We start from the raw sequence: 15,952 nt of genomic DNA, 5'->3' as shown, positions 1-15,952 counted from the left end.
TTAGACAATTCACTTGATTGTGGGGGACCAACAATAGTTGCTATGTAGCTATTGAATTAATGCAGGCCAGCCCTATTCTAAATTGAAATCAATCTTGACTTATAAAAACAATCTTAAATCTTGATAGTGGAGAGAAATTTGGTTTCATGGCTTTCATGAATGATAAGCTTTATTGTATCTTTCAATAAAGAAGAAAAATACTAGTGGAAAATATAATAGGTTCTCTTAAGACCACTTACTTGATCGAGTTAGAGGGGGTCCTTTAGAACTATATTTTTTGATCATTGACATAACACCCACACTACATGATCCATCATCTTGTATAGTCTTTCACTCTTTCAGTAGCCAACTTGAACTCATCACAAAAGGAATAGCTATATGATTACAATTTGGATCCTCTATTGTCGAGCTGTCCGACAGGATTGTGTTGCCCAGACACAGTGCTGTGCGCAATGACCGCCTTACTCCCATTCGGGCAAGGCGCTCGGGCAGGGGTAAGGTGGGCATTGCGCGTAGCATCGTGTCTAGGCAGCATGATCCTACCGGACAGCTCAACAGTAGAGGATCTGGATCCATATGATTACCAACTTGTACTAAGTATCCAACAACCAACTTGAACTCATCACAAGAGGAATAAGTTTGTGTGGTTGGAGACCTCACTGGTCTTCTGGTTTAAGCAATTTAGGTTGTGTTTGGTGTGTATTCTTGGAATAGATTTTAGGTCTAAAATGTATTTTTGAAGTGAGAAAATAGAGAGAACAGGGTTTTAAAATGCATTCCAGACCTAGAATTTATTCCAATAACGCTTATCAAACACAACCTTAGTGTTCATTATGTTAGAAATTCCATGGGTTTCAACAAAACTCCATTCCAAGATCTCTGTATGAATAACTAGAATACAGTGAAACAAATAAAGAAACATAAAGGACATGTATACCTTGCACCAGCGTATGTCGATGAAGAACAATAAGAATAACTCGAAGAAAAGGGAGAGATTCTCGCATGGCCGTGCATAATGCATAGTTGTACTTTCAACCATTGAATGGACACAATCGTATACAGTACACAACCCCTCACTTCATCCAACGGTTTAATGCATGATAGAATACCATGCACGTCCGTGCACAGAACCTTCTACCTAAAAGAATAAAATTAGTATAAGAAAACTACTAAGAGTGAATAAGTATGCATGTTGTTCTTATTTATCCTTTACAGTAACTTCGGATTTATCATAAACATAAACACGAACAAGATCTTTCTTTAATGATATGGAGCTGATCCAATAATCTCCTGAATGGAGTCATTATGTCCATTAGATAATCTGATTAATTTCTAGGTACCAAATTAATTAACGACCCTAATTAATCCTCATCGAATAGGACTTTTTCAGGCAATGGCTAATATTAACCAGGAGATTTGATCTTTCTACTGTTTGTAATAGGACTTTTCTTTTTAACTTAATTAGGTAAGCAACAATTAAAGTTATGGATCTACTAATTGGCTTAATCCTTCAAGTGGTCAAACATTCTTCTCTAAAATGTGATTTATAACAAGATAACAACTACCCAAATCCTAAATTTGGAATCAGGGTTTGGACCACAATTAATAGGTTGAGTCACTCTTTTCTTTGGTTGAACCAGTCAGTGGTAGTGTGGTACCCACTAATTTGAATGCATTATTCCTTTATTTTTTTTCAAAATAAAAAATTAACATGACAGGAAAAAAATTACCATGGGTTTGTAAACATTATTGAGAAAGCAATAATCACTAGAATCAGTTAGGCCCCGTTTGTTTAGAGGGGATTTAGGTGGGTGGGAGAATTGGGGTAGGAAAATGTTGACGTGATATTTCAAAATCCCACCCAAATCTTGTTTGGTTAATTTGGGGTGGCGAACTTACAAAAGCTTAGGAGACATCATTAATTGCTTTGTCTGCTGACGTGATATTCAAAATATCACTCTTTTATTATCCAAAATCCCACCAAATTGGTAGAACTTTGGTTACTATTCAGAATTGGGCTCTCCTCCAGCCGTGACGGGAGCTGGAGGATCTAGCCCAGCCAAACCAGAGGTGTTTGGGCCATTTCACAAGTGGGCCCCACTTATGAAATGACCAAACCCCATATTTTGGCTGGGTTGGATGGCCCAGCTCCCGCCACGACTGGAGGAAAGCTAAGTCCAACTGTTCATGGGAAAAGTACCTTTACCTCAACATTTTTATCCCAATAAAACCCCCATCAATATGTGGATCCCATCTTTCCAACAATACCACCCCAACTTCCCCTCTAAACAAACAAATGGCATTTTGGAAACATACTAAAGACCCATAGGGGTTTGTAAACTCTAGGATGGCGGGTGAACCGTCCTCTATGGATGGAGGAAAATTTTCTCCAAAAAAAAAAAAATTGTTATTCCAACATTCTAACAAAATTTTTTCCTAGGCAATTCATAATAATGCAAAGCTATATAGGCTTTAGTAGGCAATGATGCCTTAATTTCCCTATGTGGAGCATATCAAGAAAAGAAAGTGGGGGAATGGATTGGGAAATGAGTTCTTGTTTTTTCAAATTGAAAAAAAAAGAAAAGTAGAGAGCTTATTATGCCTACAAAGATAGCGAAATGAGGTGGGTGACCCAACCAAGATAGTCTCACGACTCTCACCACTAAGGAGGAGTGGCTGAGTGGGTATCTTATTATTAGTTTGCAGAAGCATTTGAATATGAAACAAGGAATTTGAATAGATAGATAGAACATCAGCTAGCTAATGGGTTTTCTAAAAATGGCAAAAAAGTTTAGAATCCCATACCCTAACATTCTTCTTCAATTAGTTAGTCAACAATGAACTTTCTGATGTTGATGACTCATATATTTTGATATGCATCATCTTGGCTTCATATGCTCCTAAGTTTTTATTATTTTTCACCTCATTAGCTTTACTTTGTTTGAGTTGTAGTTAGGGGTGCAAGTTTGGCCCTGTCGATCCGAACGCACCCTAGCTCGTCCTGAGCCTGAATAGGGTATGGGCTGAGATATTTGGCCTTGAGGATGGGTCAGGATTGAAAATTTCTGGCCCTGAGTCAGGGTCGGGTTGGATTAGGGTTGAGGCCTCGGGCTAAGCTTGGCCTAGCCCGACCCTGATTTAAGTTATACTATAAAATATAGGTTGTTGATATAATATATACATTATAAATTTTAAACGTCGCCCACATTTTTTTATATAATATAATATATATGAAGACAATAAGTGATATAATACATTTTATTATAGTATTATTTTATGTAAAATTGATAATGTTCTCCTCGGCCCATTCCAGCCCATGCATTTCTTTCCCCCTCCCCATGATCAGGGCCAATCAGGGTTGGATTTTTCTGGCCCTGAATCGGGGTCAGGTCGGGCCTGAGCCCAGCTAAGGGGACTTAGGGTTGGGCTAGGGTTCTATAAAGCCCGGCCCAACCCGACCTTGTTGTAGCCCTACTTGTAGTTAATAAAAAGGCCATATAATTAACAAATAATCATCTGAACCAAAACTGAAAACCAGAAAATCGAAATAAATCGATTCGATTTTGGCTTTTGACTATTAATATTTTGTTCGACTTGGTTGTGAAATAAAAAAAAAACAAAAAACAAAAAAAAACTGTCTATTCGAAACCCATGAAAAACCACTAAACCGAATAAAATCATATATTGAATAGAAAATGAATCGGAATAAATCCGAAACATTACATTGGTAAAAATTATTTGATTTTGAGAATTTATGTTTTTGCTGTATTTCTATGACGTTAAATATGTTAATTGTAATTTAAGCCTTTAAATATTCTAATAATTTTGTAAACTTTATCGTTCTCAATGCTATTATAGAACTTATGGAGTTAGATTCAAGTTGAACGAAACAGAATTCAAACCAGATAACCAAACGTTTTAACCGAATCAGACCGATAAACACCTCTACCCACATATGCAAAAAAAATATAAAAGTAAGAGAGCTCCAATATGTACCAGTTTTCAGAGGAAATACAATGCAATGAGAACTAACCCAGATCCTCCTTGATAGAGTGTTAGGTTTATATTCTTTTCATTTGCTGTGTTTCTTCCTCTCTCACATATGGACATGAAGAGAGTTGTATCTCATGTTAGAAATTGGTAGTGTTTGACCATATCATCACAGACAATAGGTTCGGAACTAATCTCCCCCCCCCCCCTAGTCCCTAACCTACTAAGGGTTCAAGACAAAGAAAAAGTTTTCCATTAATAATGGCAACTTTTGAAATTGAACTTTTGTCCCCCAAATTCCTCAGGTACTAATAGAGGGACAAGGATTAATGCTAAGGGCATAAACTACTTGAGAAAACCTCTTCTCTTCTTGGGGAATGGGGTGAATGAATTTTTGTACCTGTTTCGAATGTTGGTTTACTTCAATTTTTTTGGTTGTGATTTAAATGAGATTTTTCTGAGGGGTTGGGCTGATAGCGGGGGTATAGTACGATCTGACCCAATGGATCAACCCAATTTGCAGGAGTATTTATTTGTCTTATTGACTTCTTGTGTAACTAAAAGTGAGAAGTAAGATTTAGGGGTTTTTCGTGTTAGGGTTTTGAGAATAGAGTTCTTGCCGACCGGCCTTTGGGTGTTCTTAAGAGATCTCTGTTGTATTTTCTTCCATTATATATTGAATCATTTTCAGTTTTGCCCGTGGATGTAGCACATCATATTGATGTGTGAACCATGTTGAATGCATCATCTTTGCTATGTGCTTTTTCTTCGTGTTTCTTGGTTTTTGCATTAACAAAACTTACCTGTAAGAATGATATAATGAAGATTGAAACCTTATCTCCTAAAACAGAGCTATACTATCTGATGATCTAAAGAAAAGAAAATTAGAAAGTTGGAGGGTGATTGCGAGAAGGGTTTTAAGAATTGGAATGAGATCAATTGAATCGGCTGAGCCTGATTTTGATTCTGCAGGGTCATTACGGAGCAGCCGATCTATATTGGGTTTATTAGAGGTCTCAAACCTTAAATCGATTGAACAAACCAAAATCGAACAGATAAGGTATCTGTTCGGCTTCAGTTTCGGGTATTATGACACTAGTTGAAAAGCATACCGCACTGTAAACCAGACCTAAACCAATAAAAACCGATGCAAACCCAAAAAAACCAGAAGGAAAACCCATGTTTTTTCCATACTTTTAATATATAACATGGTAAATCGAAACCAAACCAGACTGAGCCCGATAGCAAACCAATAGAAGCCCGATAAGAAAAAACTAAAATAAACAGAAACCAAACCTTCTCTTATTGGACTAGTTTCTGTTTGACCAAATCCAACCAGACCGAAACCAAACCAAACCAAACCGACCATTTGACATCCCTACTGTTTCTAGGGTTGAGAGAGTGTGAGTCTGATCACATTATCAGATTCTGAAGTGCAATTGAGTTTTGACTTCTGGAAATCTTCCAAATGGGACCCAAATCTTGAACCCTGTATTCTGGTCGTGCGTCCAAATATTGTCCCTGTCAATGGTCCTTCTGTTAAGAGTAGTATAGAGTGATCAAGGTAGTAGACGACCTTCTCTTGTGGTGGGATCTTGAAAATTTTGATAGAGATAGATAGATAGATAGATGTAATGAAGTAACAGAAACCATTACAAATTAATGTTGGAAATAGAACTAATCATATATGAACCACAATAGAAGTCGTCTTCTTCATGTTTGAGTAATCACCTCAAAGAGAAGATTACACTAACTGTGACACATCTGAATAAGAAAGTAAATACCGGGCCCTGGGCCTTTGACATGTACATGTTAGTTTCTAGAACAGGTGACTATACCCAGTATCTCTTTCCCCAATCTCTGTTGCTTATTAATAGGAAATTAGGTATAAAGCATACAGAGGATTCCTTGTTGGGACCTCTGATGGGAACCAATCTTGATTCTGGTTGTTCTACATGGGCTGATTCTAGGGTTTTGGGACAAGATCAACGGTCAAGGTTTCCTCTATTATAACTAAATGATCACGAGTTCGAGGATGGAAACAACATCTCTGTAAAAAAATGTATGTTTTTATATAGGTTGGGCTTTGTTAGTACCACTATCCAGGGTCAATCAGAGCCGGGCAGGGCTTGAGAAAACGCTGTTAGGATCGGGCTGGGTTGAAGATATGCTTGGTCCGGACAGGATCGGGCTGGGCTTGGGTTTAGATTAAGGCTCCTAGGGTTGGGTTAGGGTTTAGAACAAGCCCAGCCCGGCCCGTTGACACCTCTATCTTTTGTACAAAAAATCTAGGTTCAAGCTGAATCACCAACAGTGTATTGGTTAGGTATCGATATCAAGAATGACCGGTACCAATATGGATCAGCCGATACATCCGGTTCAATATCAATTCCTAAAACCTTGAAAACAATGATGATAAGGATTTAATGTGGTTTGGCCGAACCCATTGTCCACGGTAGAGAATGAGTCGTTAGGATTCTTCCTTTTGGAATAATGTAACATATATATAATCCTAGCGGAAGAAACACCCATAAACCGGTACGGGTTTTAACATTATCGGAACCGATACAAGATGTAATTCTAAGAGATCGAATACAGTGATACAGTAGTCATGGACCCATGGTCATTGGCTATCAACACATTATAGTCCGGCTTGGCTGAGAAAGTTTTTTTTGGTAATAGAAGCTTGGTGGCTGATAAATTGATAGAAGTCAACTTGCCTCAACAAAGCTCTCTCTCTCTCTCTCTCTCTCTCTCTTATATCTTATATCTTAGGTCTCCTTTCCCCCACCGCACTACCCACATGGATTTGGACCTTTTTTCTGTGGGTCTAAGAGGAGGGCTATCTGTAGTTATCCTAATAGTTGCGAAACTTTAATAGTTTAGCTTTAATGGAGGAAGTGGATGGGGCGGTGAATTCAAGTCTTTCAACCATGTCAATGCCTTTTGTTTTCATCCAGTTCTACCGTACCCATCCTAACAAAGGGGGCTTATTCCACCCTCTTTGGCTATGTATGCTCACCCATCCGATTATTATTGGCTATGTATGCTCTACCGGTTCAATATCACCATTGCCCCCATCCATACAAGGTTGAGCTTGCAAAGGCATTCCCATCCCCTCCCAACTTTACCTTTTTTGTTTTTTGCAATCATTTATCATTTATAAAACAGAACCTAACCCCTGGCGGGCCTCGACACAATGGTAAGATTACTCTATTGCAATTTAGTGGTCTGTGGGTCCAAACAAAGAAACAACTTCTTCATAAAAAGTGGGGGTAAGACTGTGTATGCATGTCCCTCAGCAGTTCGATCCCGAAAATATAGTTTCTGGTGCAATCAAGGGTTCAAAACTTGGAATTGGGATCTAGATTGGGTCTAGCCGATTCGAATTGAGCTGAATTGGTTCTGAATCAATCATAATCTGCTCTAACCTTAGAATCTATATATGGATTAGCTAGAATTGGGTGTGGAATCAGCCGGAATGAGGTTCAGCCCAACCTGATTCTGGCCTCCATGCCCCAATTTTGGTGTGGCTAAAAAGCTTTTGGGGATTGGGCCCGGCCTGAGCTTATATTTACATTGTAGCTTTGATGTGAATTTAGTTTACTAGAGCTATCGACATATTGTTTCAACAGTAAGAGGACATGGAGGGGCATTGCCGGGCAGCGTTTTTTCCTCTTTATTTTGTTTCAACTTTATGGAGAAAATGGTTCTCCCAACCACCAGGGGAGGCTACATTAGCTCTCTCTCTCTCTCTCTCTCTCTCTCTCTATTTGGGGAAGGGGTTTGCTGCCAAGTTGCATGGTCCTTGCACTAGCATGGGGGCCAATGGGAGCACGCACACGGCATCCAAGGGTAGAGGCGGGTTGATCATTTCACTGCCCCATATAAGAGGACATAGGGGGCACTGCCAGACAACATTTTTTCCTCTTTATTTTGTTTTAATTTTATAGAGAAAAAGGTTCTCCTAGCCACCAGGGGTGGTTATGCTCTTTCTCTCTCTTTCTCTCTCACATGAAATGACCTTGCTACCCTACTACGTATGAAACCATTCCATTGCACCTCATTGTTGCGCTCCTCTATGCCGCTTGCCCAGAGAACAGTCTCTCCCAACTTTATATTACATCTAACCACAAAGAGCCTCTCTGAATTGGGCTTATAAACTTTGGACTGGGCCGTCCTTAAATCCAAGCCTAATCAGCAACCCAGTTAATAAACTTTCTTTCTTCTTCTTCTTCTTGGGCATGAAAATGGAAGTCTTATTTATCATCTCTTGGGGAATTCATGATAAACAAAAGGCCCAAGACCAGTCACCCACGAAAGCCTAAAGCCCTAAACCTCGCACGGTCGCACTGGAACGAACCTTACGCCCAACGTCGCAGCTTAGAAGATCGTGAGTCCTCGCTTGTTTCCCGAACAGAACACTCAGAATCTCAGCTAGAGGGGCGTAGAAGATGTATTCATTGAGTAGAAATGTGATGAGATTGAGCGCTTCGCTCCACAATGGTAAACCAAATCAAGAAGGCCTTCAGGTTCTTCTATGGGAAACGCCGAGACATTTTTCCAGTGAATCTGAAGAGCCGAAGAAGGAGCCATCCATTGATCCATTTCTTCAGCGCTCAAGCAGCGGTATTACTCTGAACCAATACATTCTACTAGGGTTTAGGGTTTAAATTTTCTCTGTTTATATTTATTTATGTATAATTCTATTTTTGAATTCCCCTCTGTACAACTTGGTTATGAGAATTAGAAACCCCAATACAAAATTCAATCCTCTTGGTTTATCCATTTTTTACTTAAATAAATGTAATTAAGAAGTCATCTATTTAGATAATCTAGCTACCTTTCATATCTCAATTTTGATTACTATCAGTACGCTTACCGTTTGTTTTGGTATCCAGGTATGGTCTTTGGAAGACTAGTTGGCTCTCCAAGAAACACAATCAAGACCGATATTATCAATTTGTTGGAAGGGTGTAATTTGACGCCACAGGATATTAAATTCGAATACAACCGGGCTTATTCTCCAACCTCTGTGTAATGTTCGCATTGCATTAATTTTCATTACGTTTTAAATGTGGATTTCTGATTTAAAGTCTGTTAGTTGAACTTTAGGATTGATTAGTAAAAATAAAAAGGAATTTAAAAAATCATTTAGTGCATAAGTCAACCGCATACTTACAAGTTAGATAGTCAATCCGTTCTCCCTAAGTTAGGTTTTCGATTGAACAATATTGGTTGAAAACATGTCCTAATTAAATGATGGCAGAGTATGCACTTATTTTCTTATCTTTGGTATTCTGCTGGAAGTATGTGAAATTTCTTGGATAGTTTCTATTTTTCCTTGTCTTTGATTCAATGGCATGTATGAGAAAAGCCCATTCCAGTTTTCCATTTATTTGCTTGTGGCAAGCAGGATGGTTCAGTTTCCCTCGCGAGCTGTTTTTGACTCTGCTATACGGTCGATTGGTAGGAAGGGAAGGCTGTACAGGCTGGATAAGGTAATTCCACTTAAGACTTTCCAAGGCTTGATTTGTAATATCGCAGTTTTATCGTGCATACGTTTTGCATGTGCTGATGGACTTGATGTCTTGGGTTTCAGGCAGATCGTAGCCAATGGGATTTGCTCACAGCATATGATGGAAAAGTTGTAAGTAGATAATTTTCTGAGTCACATACTTGTTTCTATCTGTTATTCTTTTAACTTGACATTGGAGATAACTGTCACCTTTTTCTGGGAGTGTTTATTATACTTTTGCGGCACTAGAGTTACTTGTTCTTGTAGTTAGGAATGAAATCTAGTTGGACAAGATTTATCAGCTCATGTATTGCCCTTTTATTTGTTTCTTGACAATGGTCCTGCTCTTCTTTTTATTGTACTTTCTGTTCTGATTGTTTGGATAAAATTTTGTTAATCATCCCCCCCCCCAAAAAAAAAAATGTTGGACAAGGTTTATTCGTAGTTCTGGCCAATAGTTGTTTACATATATTTATGGAGAAATATTTGTATCCTGTTTGGGAAAGTTGACACTCTGGAATTGATAGGGATTCTTGTTTTATATCTGTTGATTGTTCTCATTTGTGGTGATTGACTATTTATGACAGACCTGGTTACTGATATGAGCTTGCAGCTGTATTAGGATTTAAAGTTTTAGACCAGATTTTAGAATGTCAGGATGACATTGTCATGTAGTTGAAAACTCATTGAGCTGTCCCTATAGATTCATATTGGTTTCTGATTAATTCCTCTGTAAGTATGTGCCGTTATGAATTATGATATCTATCTGAGTGGTTTCTCTATTTTCCTCTTCTTCTTTTTGGGAAGAGGGGGCTAATGCAATCTGAAAATCCGGATTATAGATCTCAGATGCAAGCAAGCCCAATGATCAAATCTGTGATCAGATTTGAGATAAAGGAAGCAATTATGTTGTTAAGGGAAGAAATAAGATTGATGGAATGGGAGGGAAAAGAGATGAGATCGATCTTCTTGGGAGAAAGAAAAGAGAAAACATGTGGAAGAAGAGAGGAGAAAAGAAGACAAGAAATTAGGTTTGGGATACCAATCCCATATGCACCACTTAACAGCACCAAAACTCTTAAAAAAAACTCATTCTTTACTCAAATCATTTCTAATTGATGGTGGTGCATTACATATATAAAGACATTAGAAATTTTTTTAACTGACTTATAACATGACTCCTAATCACTCGACATAATAAAGTAAATAAACTCAAAACAGAACTCTATCTAACTAGTAAAATATTCTAGTCTACTCAGACACTTAACTACCAATACCGTATACTAACTTTATCCCCACTTTATGGTCTTATAAATTAGGCCTGTTACAATGAAATCCAAAAAAAAATAAAAGGCTCACCTTATAATATAACTACCGAAAGGTCATTTTCAGCCCATTGGACTACCACCAACACCTTATGGGCCTCCCACGCTTGCTCATAGGGTGTGGAAATTTAGTAAAAAAAAATATATATTGAAGGGCTGTTGAGGTATAAGAATAGGGAGAGGCAGAATAGGGATTAAGAAATAAAGATAGAGAGCAAACTAGGAATACAAATAAATAAGGGATAGGCTAGAAATAAGGAAGAATGGAAGGGCAGTTTTGGGAAACAAGAAATAAAGGTAATTATATCAAAGAGGAGGGAATACGAGAAGTTGTCTTCAACCTCTGATAAGAGAAGAGGAAGATGGAGAAACCAGGGTTGGTTTCTGTTGATCGATTTCACCCAATTAGAGTCGGATGGACTCGAAAATCCAGAGGTATGTTGCTAACAAACAAACCAGTGAATCAGCATCTTGAAGACTCATTGTAATCAATTGAAACAGTGATTGGCGGAGAGATCAGAACCAAGGTCTGAGTTCTGGTTATATATCACGATTGGGGTAGTGTTAGGGGCTCAGGTTCTAGGGCTTTGGTCGTCCAGGGGGGAAGATTTCACACCCCAAGTTTCAGTAAGAAAGGAAAGGATTGGAGAGAGATTGAGTTCTCTCTTACTAGTTCCACACTGTCACTAAAACAGAATAACGACAGAGAGGACAAGAGGGTAAGGGAGCAGAGAAACAGAATAGGGATTAGTTAATAAGAATGGAAGAGAAATTAGCGAAGAGATGAAACCTGGAATTAGACCAGGTATTCAGCTATGAAACTAGAAGGAGAGATGGCACGAGGAGCAATTGACCACAGAATAGTTCTCACCAGCACACACATGCAACAACAACACATCAAACACCAATCTTTGTATTCAGTCTATCCAATCTCTCCATCGACACTGCATGTATATATAAAAGAAGAAACCCAACTGAAAAAGAAAGCTATTCTATGTTGGGAACTCAAAACAAATAGGAAACTAAATACTACGTTGCTATCTCCTATTTAATCTACCCACTAAAATAAAAAATTACATGTTATGTATCCCAATAAATAAAATAAATATCTACCAAACCCCTTTGGACAAAAAAGTTGGGGTGGACCGGTTTTTTCTTGGCTTGGGCTTCCACAACGGATCATGCTGGTCCAATCATGTCAACGCTAGTGCATCAACTCTCCTCCTCGAAAAAGAACTTGACTCTGTCGAGTTTGGATGGGGCCATGAATGTCATCTAAGTCAACTCGTTGGAGGAGAAAAGAACCCACTACCTTCTTGAGCTTCATCTCCCTTTGGCTAGAAGAATCTTCATTTCTTTGCCGCCTTGCTTGGAAGAGTAGGCATTCGCATACCCACAATGTTGTGCCTTCTTATTAAATAGCCATGATTGTCCAAGAAGAATGTGACACACCTTCAAAGGGAGACGTCGCGCTGTAGTATCCAAGAACCTCCCAAGAGTATGTGAGCAAGAGAATGGCAGAGACGACGTTAGTGCAACTGCATAGTCATTGTTTTCACCTCGTCTTACGACCCAAATCCCTATATCTTCTTTGACGAATAGTGATTCTATTTTCCAAAAGAGAATGGATTACAGTGCCGGAAAAAGGCAGAAGATCAACACATACAATCATACATTAACTATATGAGTATATGCAGAAAAGAACACATCAAAACCCCAGCCTCAGCATCATATCATGTCCATAAGTCCCATAAATTTTTTTTTGCTGCAGCTCCTTCCCTGGATAATGAAATCCACAATCAAGGCAAATGTTGAGGAAACCTTAGAAACAAGATATTCCTATGAGTATCTAGAAATCTGGCTGTTCCAATGGGGTGTGAGAATGCCATTTGGGCCCTTGAACTCATGGAAAGCCAGCTAATGGTCAGCAATAACTGTCCTTCCATAATCATGCTGGTCCATGCCAGCGTAGAGAAAATATTTAGACCTTGAATGATGGACTTCAATTCAACTATATTTGAATCCTTTTTGCCAATAGAACCAGAATAAGCCAACAATGCTTCTCTTTGTGATTGCAGAGTACTCCATTAAGGGGGTGCCCACTCATGGAAAATGATTTCCATATCAGAGAGAATGACTACCTCTCACCATTTGTGATACCCATGGACTACATCATAGATGGTCACCTAAAGAGCTGCACATAATATGATAATTACACAAATATCTTGGAGTTCCCTTGTAAATTAAAGTGGAAAATTCTATTATTTGGCTCCCTCCCAAATATTCCATGGGATCTCCATCAGGGTGAATCTCCAAAGATGCTTCTCTATTGGGGTGAATCTCTGATGTAGTCATTATCATACATTTATTAGCCACTCCACTTTCTCCCATGCACTCTTTCCAAGCTGTTTCCAACGCCTATACTGTAATGGCTCTTTTCCAATGGCTTTATTTCAGCAGCTATCATAGTTGTCAAGGCATCGCCTAGGTGTCCAGGCGCCTTTCTCTCGCCTTGTTTTCTGGTGTCACCTTGGTTCGCCTAGGCGCCTTGACAACTATGACGGCTATATTTCAACGGTTCTTTTCCAACGGTTATTTCCCCCTTCCCTATATATATTTGTATTGTGAAGTGTAGAAAAAAAGAGAAGGATTTGATTATAATGTAACCTCTTGTGGTGGGTGAGTCCCACTCTTGGGTTGAGTGAGTCCCTATTTGACTTTGCGGTCCTTTGTGGTTGAGTGAGTCCCCAAGTGACCCCAGAGTTTAGCGGTTCTTTTTTACCCTTGAGTTAAGCGGTCCTTTCTGACCCTTGTTATCTTGTACTTGGTTTCTTATTTATTATTTTTTATCAATCTCCAATGGAGCTTTCCCCTTTTACTGGAGGAGATGTGAGTATTAAAACAACTACTTGTTGAGGATATCTAGAGGATATGTCCAGCACAGATAAAAAGTCTCAAGAGATGTTTCTGTAGTGTCTTCGCAAACCACTCCCCCCAACCCTTCTCTTTTTCTGATGGGTGTCTTCACTAAACCAGATTGACTGAAAAAGTTGGTACTATTTCCCATCCGTTTGACACATATTACTTAATGAGTCCCTATCCATCTTCCTATTTTCTTCGGAGGATTTCAAGCTATTGAAGTCTATAGGTGAACAAGGTTATTCTATATACATATCCTATATGGGAAAGTTGGCACTTTCAACTCAACTAAGCCTTATTCAGTTATTCTAACTGCTTGCAGTCAAGTACACAAATCCTCCATTGCTATTTCACTCTCTGTAGGACCTATCTTGGAAAACTTCGTATCGATGGATTGCTGAGACTCAAAGTTCAAAACCTTCTGTTGGGTGCTTGAAGGCTTTGCTAAACTGAAGTAGGAACAGCTCCATATTTGATAGGCTAATCAGGTTGGACTGTTCTGAACGACAATAGTTCTACAACAAATTGGACTGTTCCGAACAACAATAGTTCTACAACAAGTCAGCAGAAGAACCCCTGTTGATCTACTGACTAGTTGGGTGCTTAAAAACTTCTTTTGCACAACAATAAACTGAAAACACATTGCATAAACTTGTTTATAGAATTGCTGCTAGTGGGATTTTTTGAGTAATCCTAATGGACAATAAAAATGGTTCATTCAAAGTTACACATGAATATGATGGTCATTATTGTTGTTATATATGATGGTGTCTTATTATTGTTTGTTTATGTCAGGCATTACTGCAAGGACTTCCTCGCAATGCACTTCCAGAGGATGTAGAGCGGTTCCTGTCTGGTTGTGATTTTGATGCTTCTAGCCTCCAGATGTTTGTTAGGTATGGCTCTAAGTGATTTGTAATTGCCATCAACTGTTAAGGCTTTCAATTCTCTTGCTATGGGCATGTCTCGCACAACTCTCCTTGAATTTCACTGCAGGCCAGCATTCCCAGATCCTATCCGGTTGGCACTGGTGAACTTTCCATCACAGACCCAGGCAATGCATGCTGCCCTTGTGAAGAACAGAAGCTTTTGTCTCAATAATCAAGTCACAGTACGGGTTCTTCAATAAGGATGCTTGTTCTTGCTGGATCTTATTGGTGTATTTTGCTACGAACTGTACTATATGGTTACAGTTCTAGGATTACTACAAATTTGTGCCTGAAGGTAGAATGTTTGGATATTGTTTGTCATGTTCTCAAGCTTGTTTCCTTTCCAGTTTCTCAGAGGTATTATTATTGATTTGACTGCAGCTTTGACACTGCACAAAATTTTATTTTATTTTATTTTTTTTGGGACCTGAGTGAGTACCTGACCATCCAATCATTTGGCAGAAAAAAATTTAGGGGTAATTTTTTTTCCTTATACCAGGTACCTAATAATTTCCCACTCTCCTTTGAAGACCTTTTCTATGTACCCAAATAAAGCAAACTTTCACCTCCCCTTCTCTCCTGAAATTTCAAGATACCAAAAATACCCTGAAAAAACAAGTTTTTCTCATACTGTTCTTCCTCATAGCTACTTCAATTTTTCTATTTTTTTGACAGTGAGTGATTCTGGTTGACTGATGGTCAAGCTCTGCCCCATTCTCCTTCCTGAAACGGCTTCTTCCAAAATCGCCATCAAAACAGATTCTAAAACCAGATCTGGAAGCAGGGTTTCTAGCAATATGAAGAATTTTTCCAGCTTTTCACGAGACAATTTTGCAAGATCGAATTAGAAAGAAGAAAAACAATGGGGGCAGCAAAGGGATCCTCTAGTTAATCTTTGGTTTTTTCTCCTGATAAGAAATCGTTATAGCTGGCAAAAGCTTCAGAAAAAAAAAAGTCCATGGACTATTCTTTCTCTCTTTAAGATCTGTGGATGAGGCGGTGGTCTGGGCCTGGGGAGAGTGAGGGTTTTGTATCAATTTGGGTATTCCTCGAGTTACAACGATTAGGCTGAGATAAAGAAGGAGATAAAGATCAAGTTTGAATTTGAAAGTGTTTCACCTTATCATTTTATGTGATAGGGTGGTGTAGATATATTGTTTATCTCCAACGGTTTAGTAATACAAGTACACGTATCTTAGTTTGAATTACACTTAACAAACTCCTACTTTGTAGGATTAAGATAACTCTTAGATGATGGGACCTCTCCAACG

The 15,952-nt window shown here is 38.7% G+C and overlaps 1 protein-coding gene across 2 annotated transcripts; it reads left to right on the top strand.

Moving 5' to 3' along the window:
- The first annotated feature begins 8,424 nt into the window (after positions 1 to 8,424).
- On the top strand, positions 8,425 to 15,070 carry LOC122649084. 2 transcript variants are annotated; one of them, XM_043842450.1, is made up of 6 exons: positions 8,425 to 8,619; positions 8,892 to 9,027; positions 9,407 to 9,491; positions 9,593 to 9,640; positions 14,548 to 14,648; positions 14,749 to 15,070. In XM_043842450.1, exons 1-6 carry the CDS (start codon positions 8,445 to 8,447, stop codon positions 14,879 to 14,881), a joined length of 678 nt encoding a protein of 225 aa, XP_043698385.1. In that variant the 5' UTR covers positions 8,425 to 8,444; the 3' UTR covers positions 14,882 to 15,070. The 2 variants fall into 2 exon arrangements, with proteins under 2 accessions (XP_043698385.1, XP_043698386.1); XM_043842451.1 differs by having other exon boundaries at positions 8,425 to 8,626; positions 8,899 to 9,027.
- Positions 15,071 to 15,952: the final 882 nt, after the last annotated feature.

This window comes from Telopea speciosissima, chromosome 1, assembly GCF_018873765.1.
Source record: "Telopea speciosissima isolate NSW1024214 ecotype Mountain lineage chromosome 1, Tspe_v1, whole genome shotgun sequence".
In the NCBI taxonomy this organism is placed as follows: Eukaryota; Viridiplantae; Streptophyta; class Magnoliopsida; order Proteales; family Proteaceae; genus Telopea; species Telopea speciosissima.
This window is presented reverse-complemented; position numbering and strand designations above follow the sequence as displayed.

Excerpts from the sequence above, each read along its gene's own strand:
- LOC122649084 (XM_043842450.1), top strand. The coding sequence starts at position 8,445 with ATGTATTCATTGAGTAGAAATGTGATGAGATTGAGCGCTTCGCTCCAC. Across the intron at positions 8,620-8,891 it reads TCTTCAGCGCTCAAGCAGCG|GTATGGTCTTTGGAAGACTA; the intron begins GTATTACTCTGA and ends TTTGGTATCCAG. Across the intron at positions 14,649-14,748 it reads AGCCTCCAGATGTTTGTTAG|GCCAGCATTCCCAGATCCTA; the intron begins GTATGGCTCTAA and ends ATTTCACTGCAG.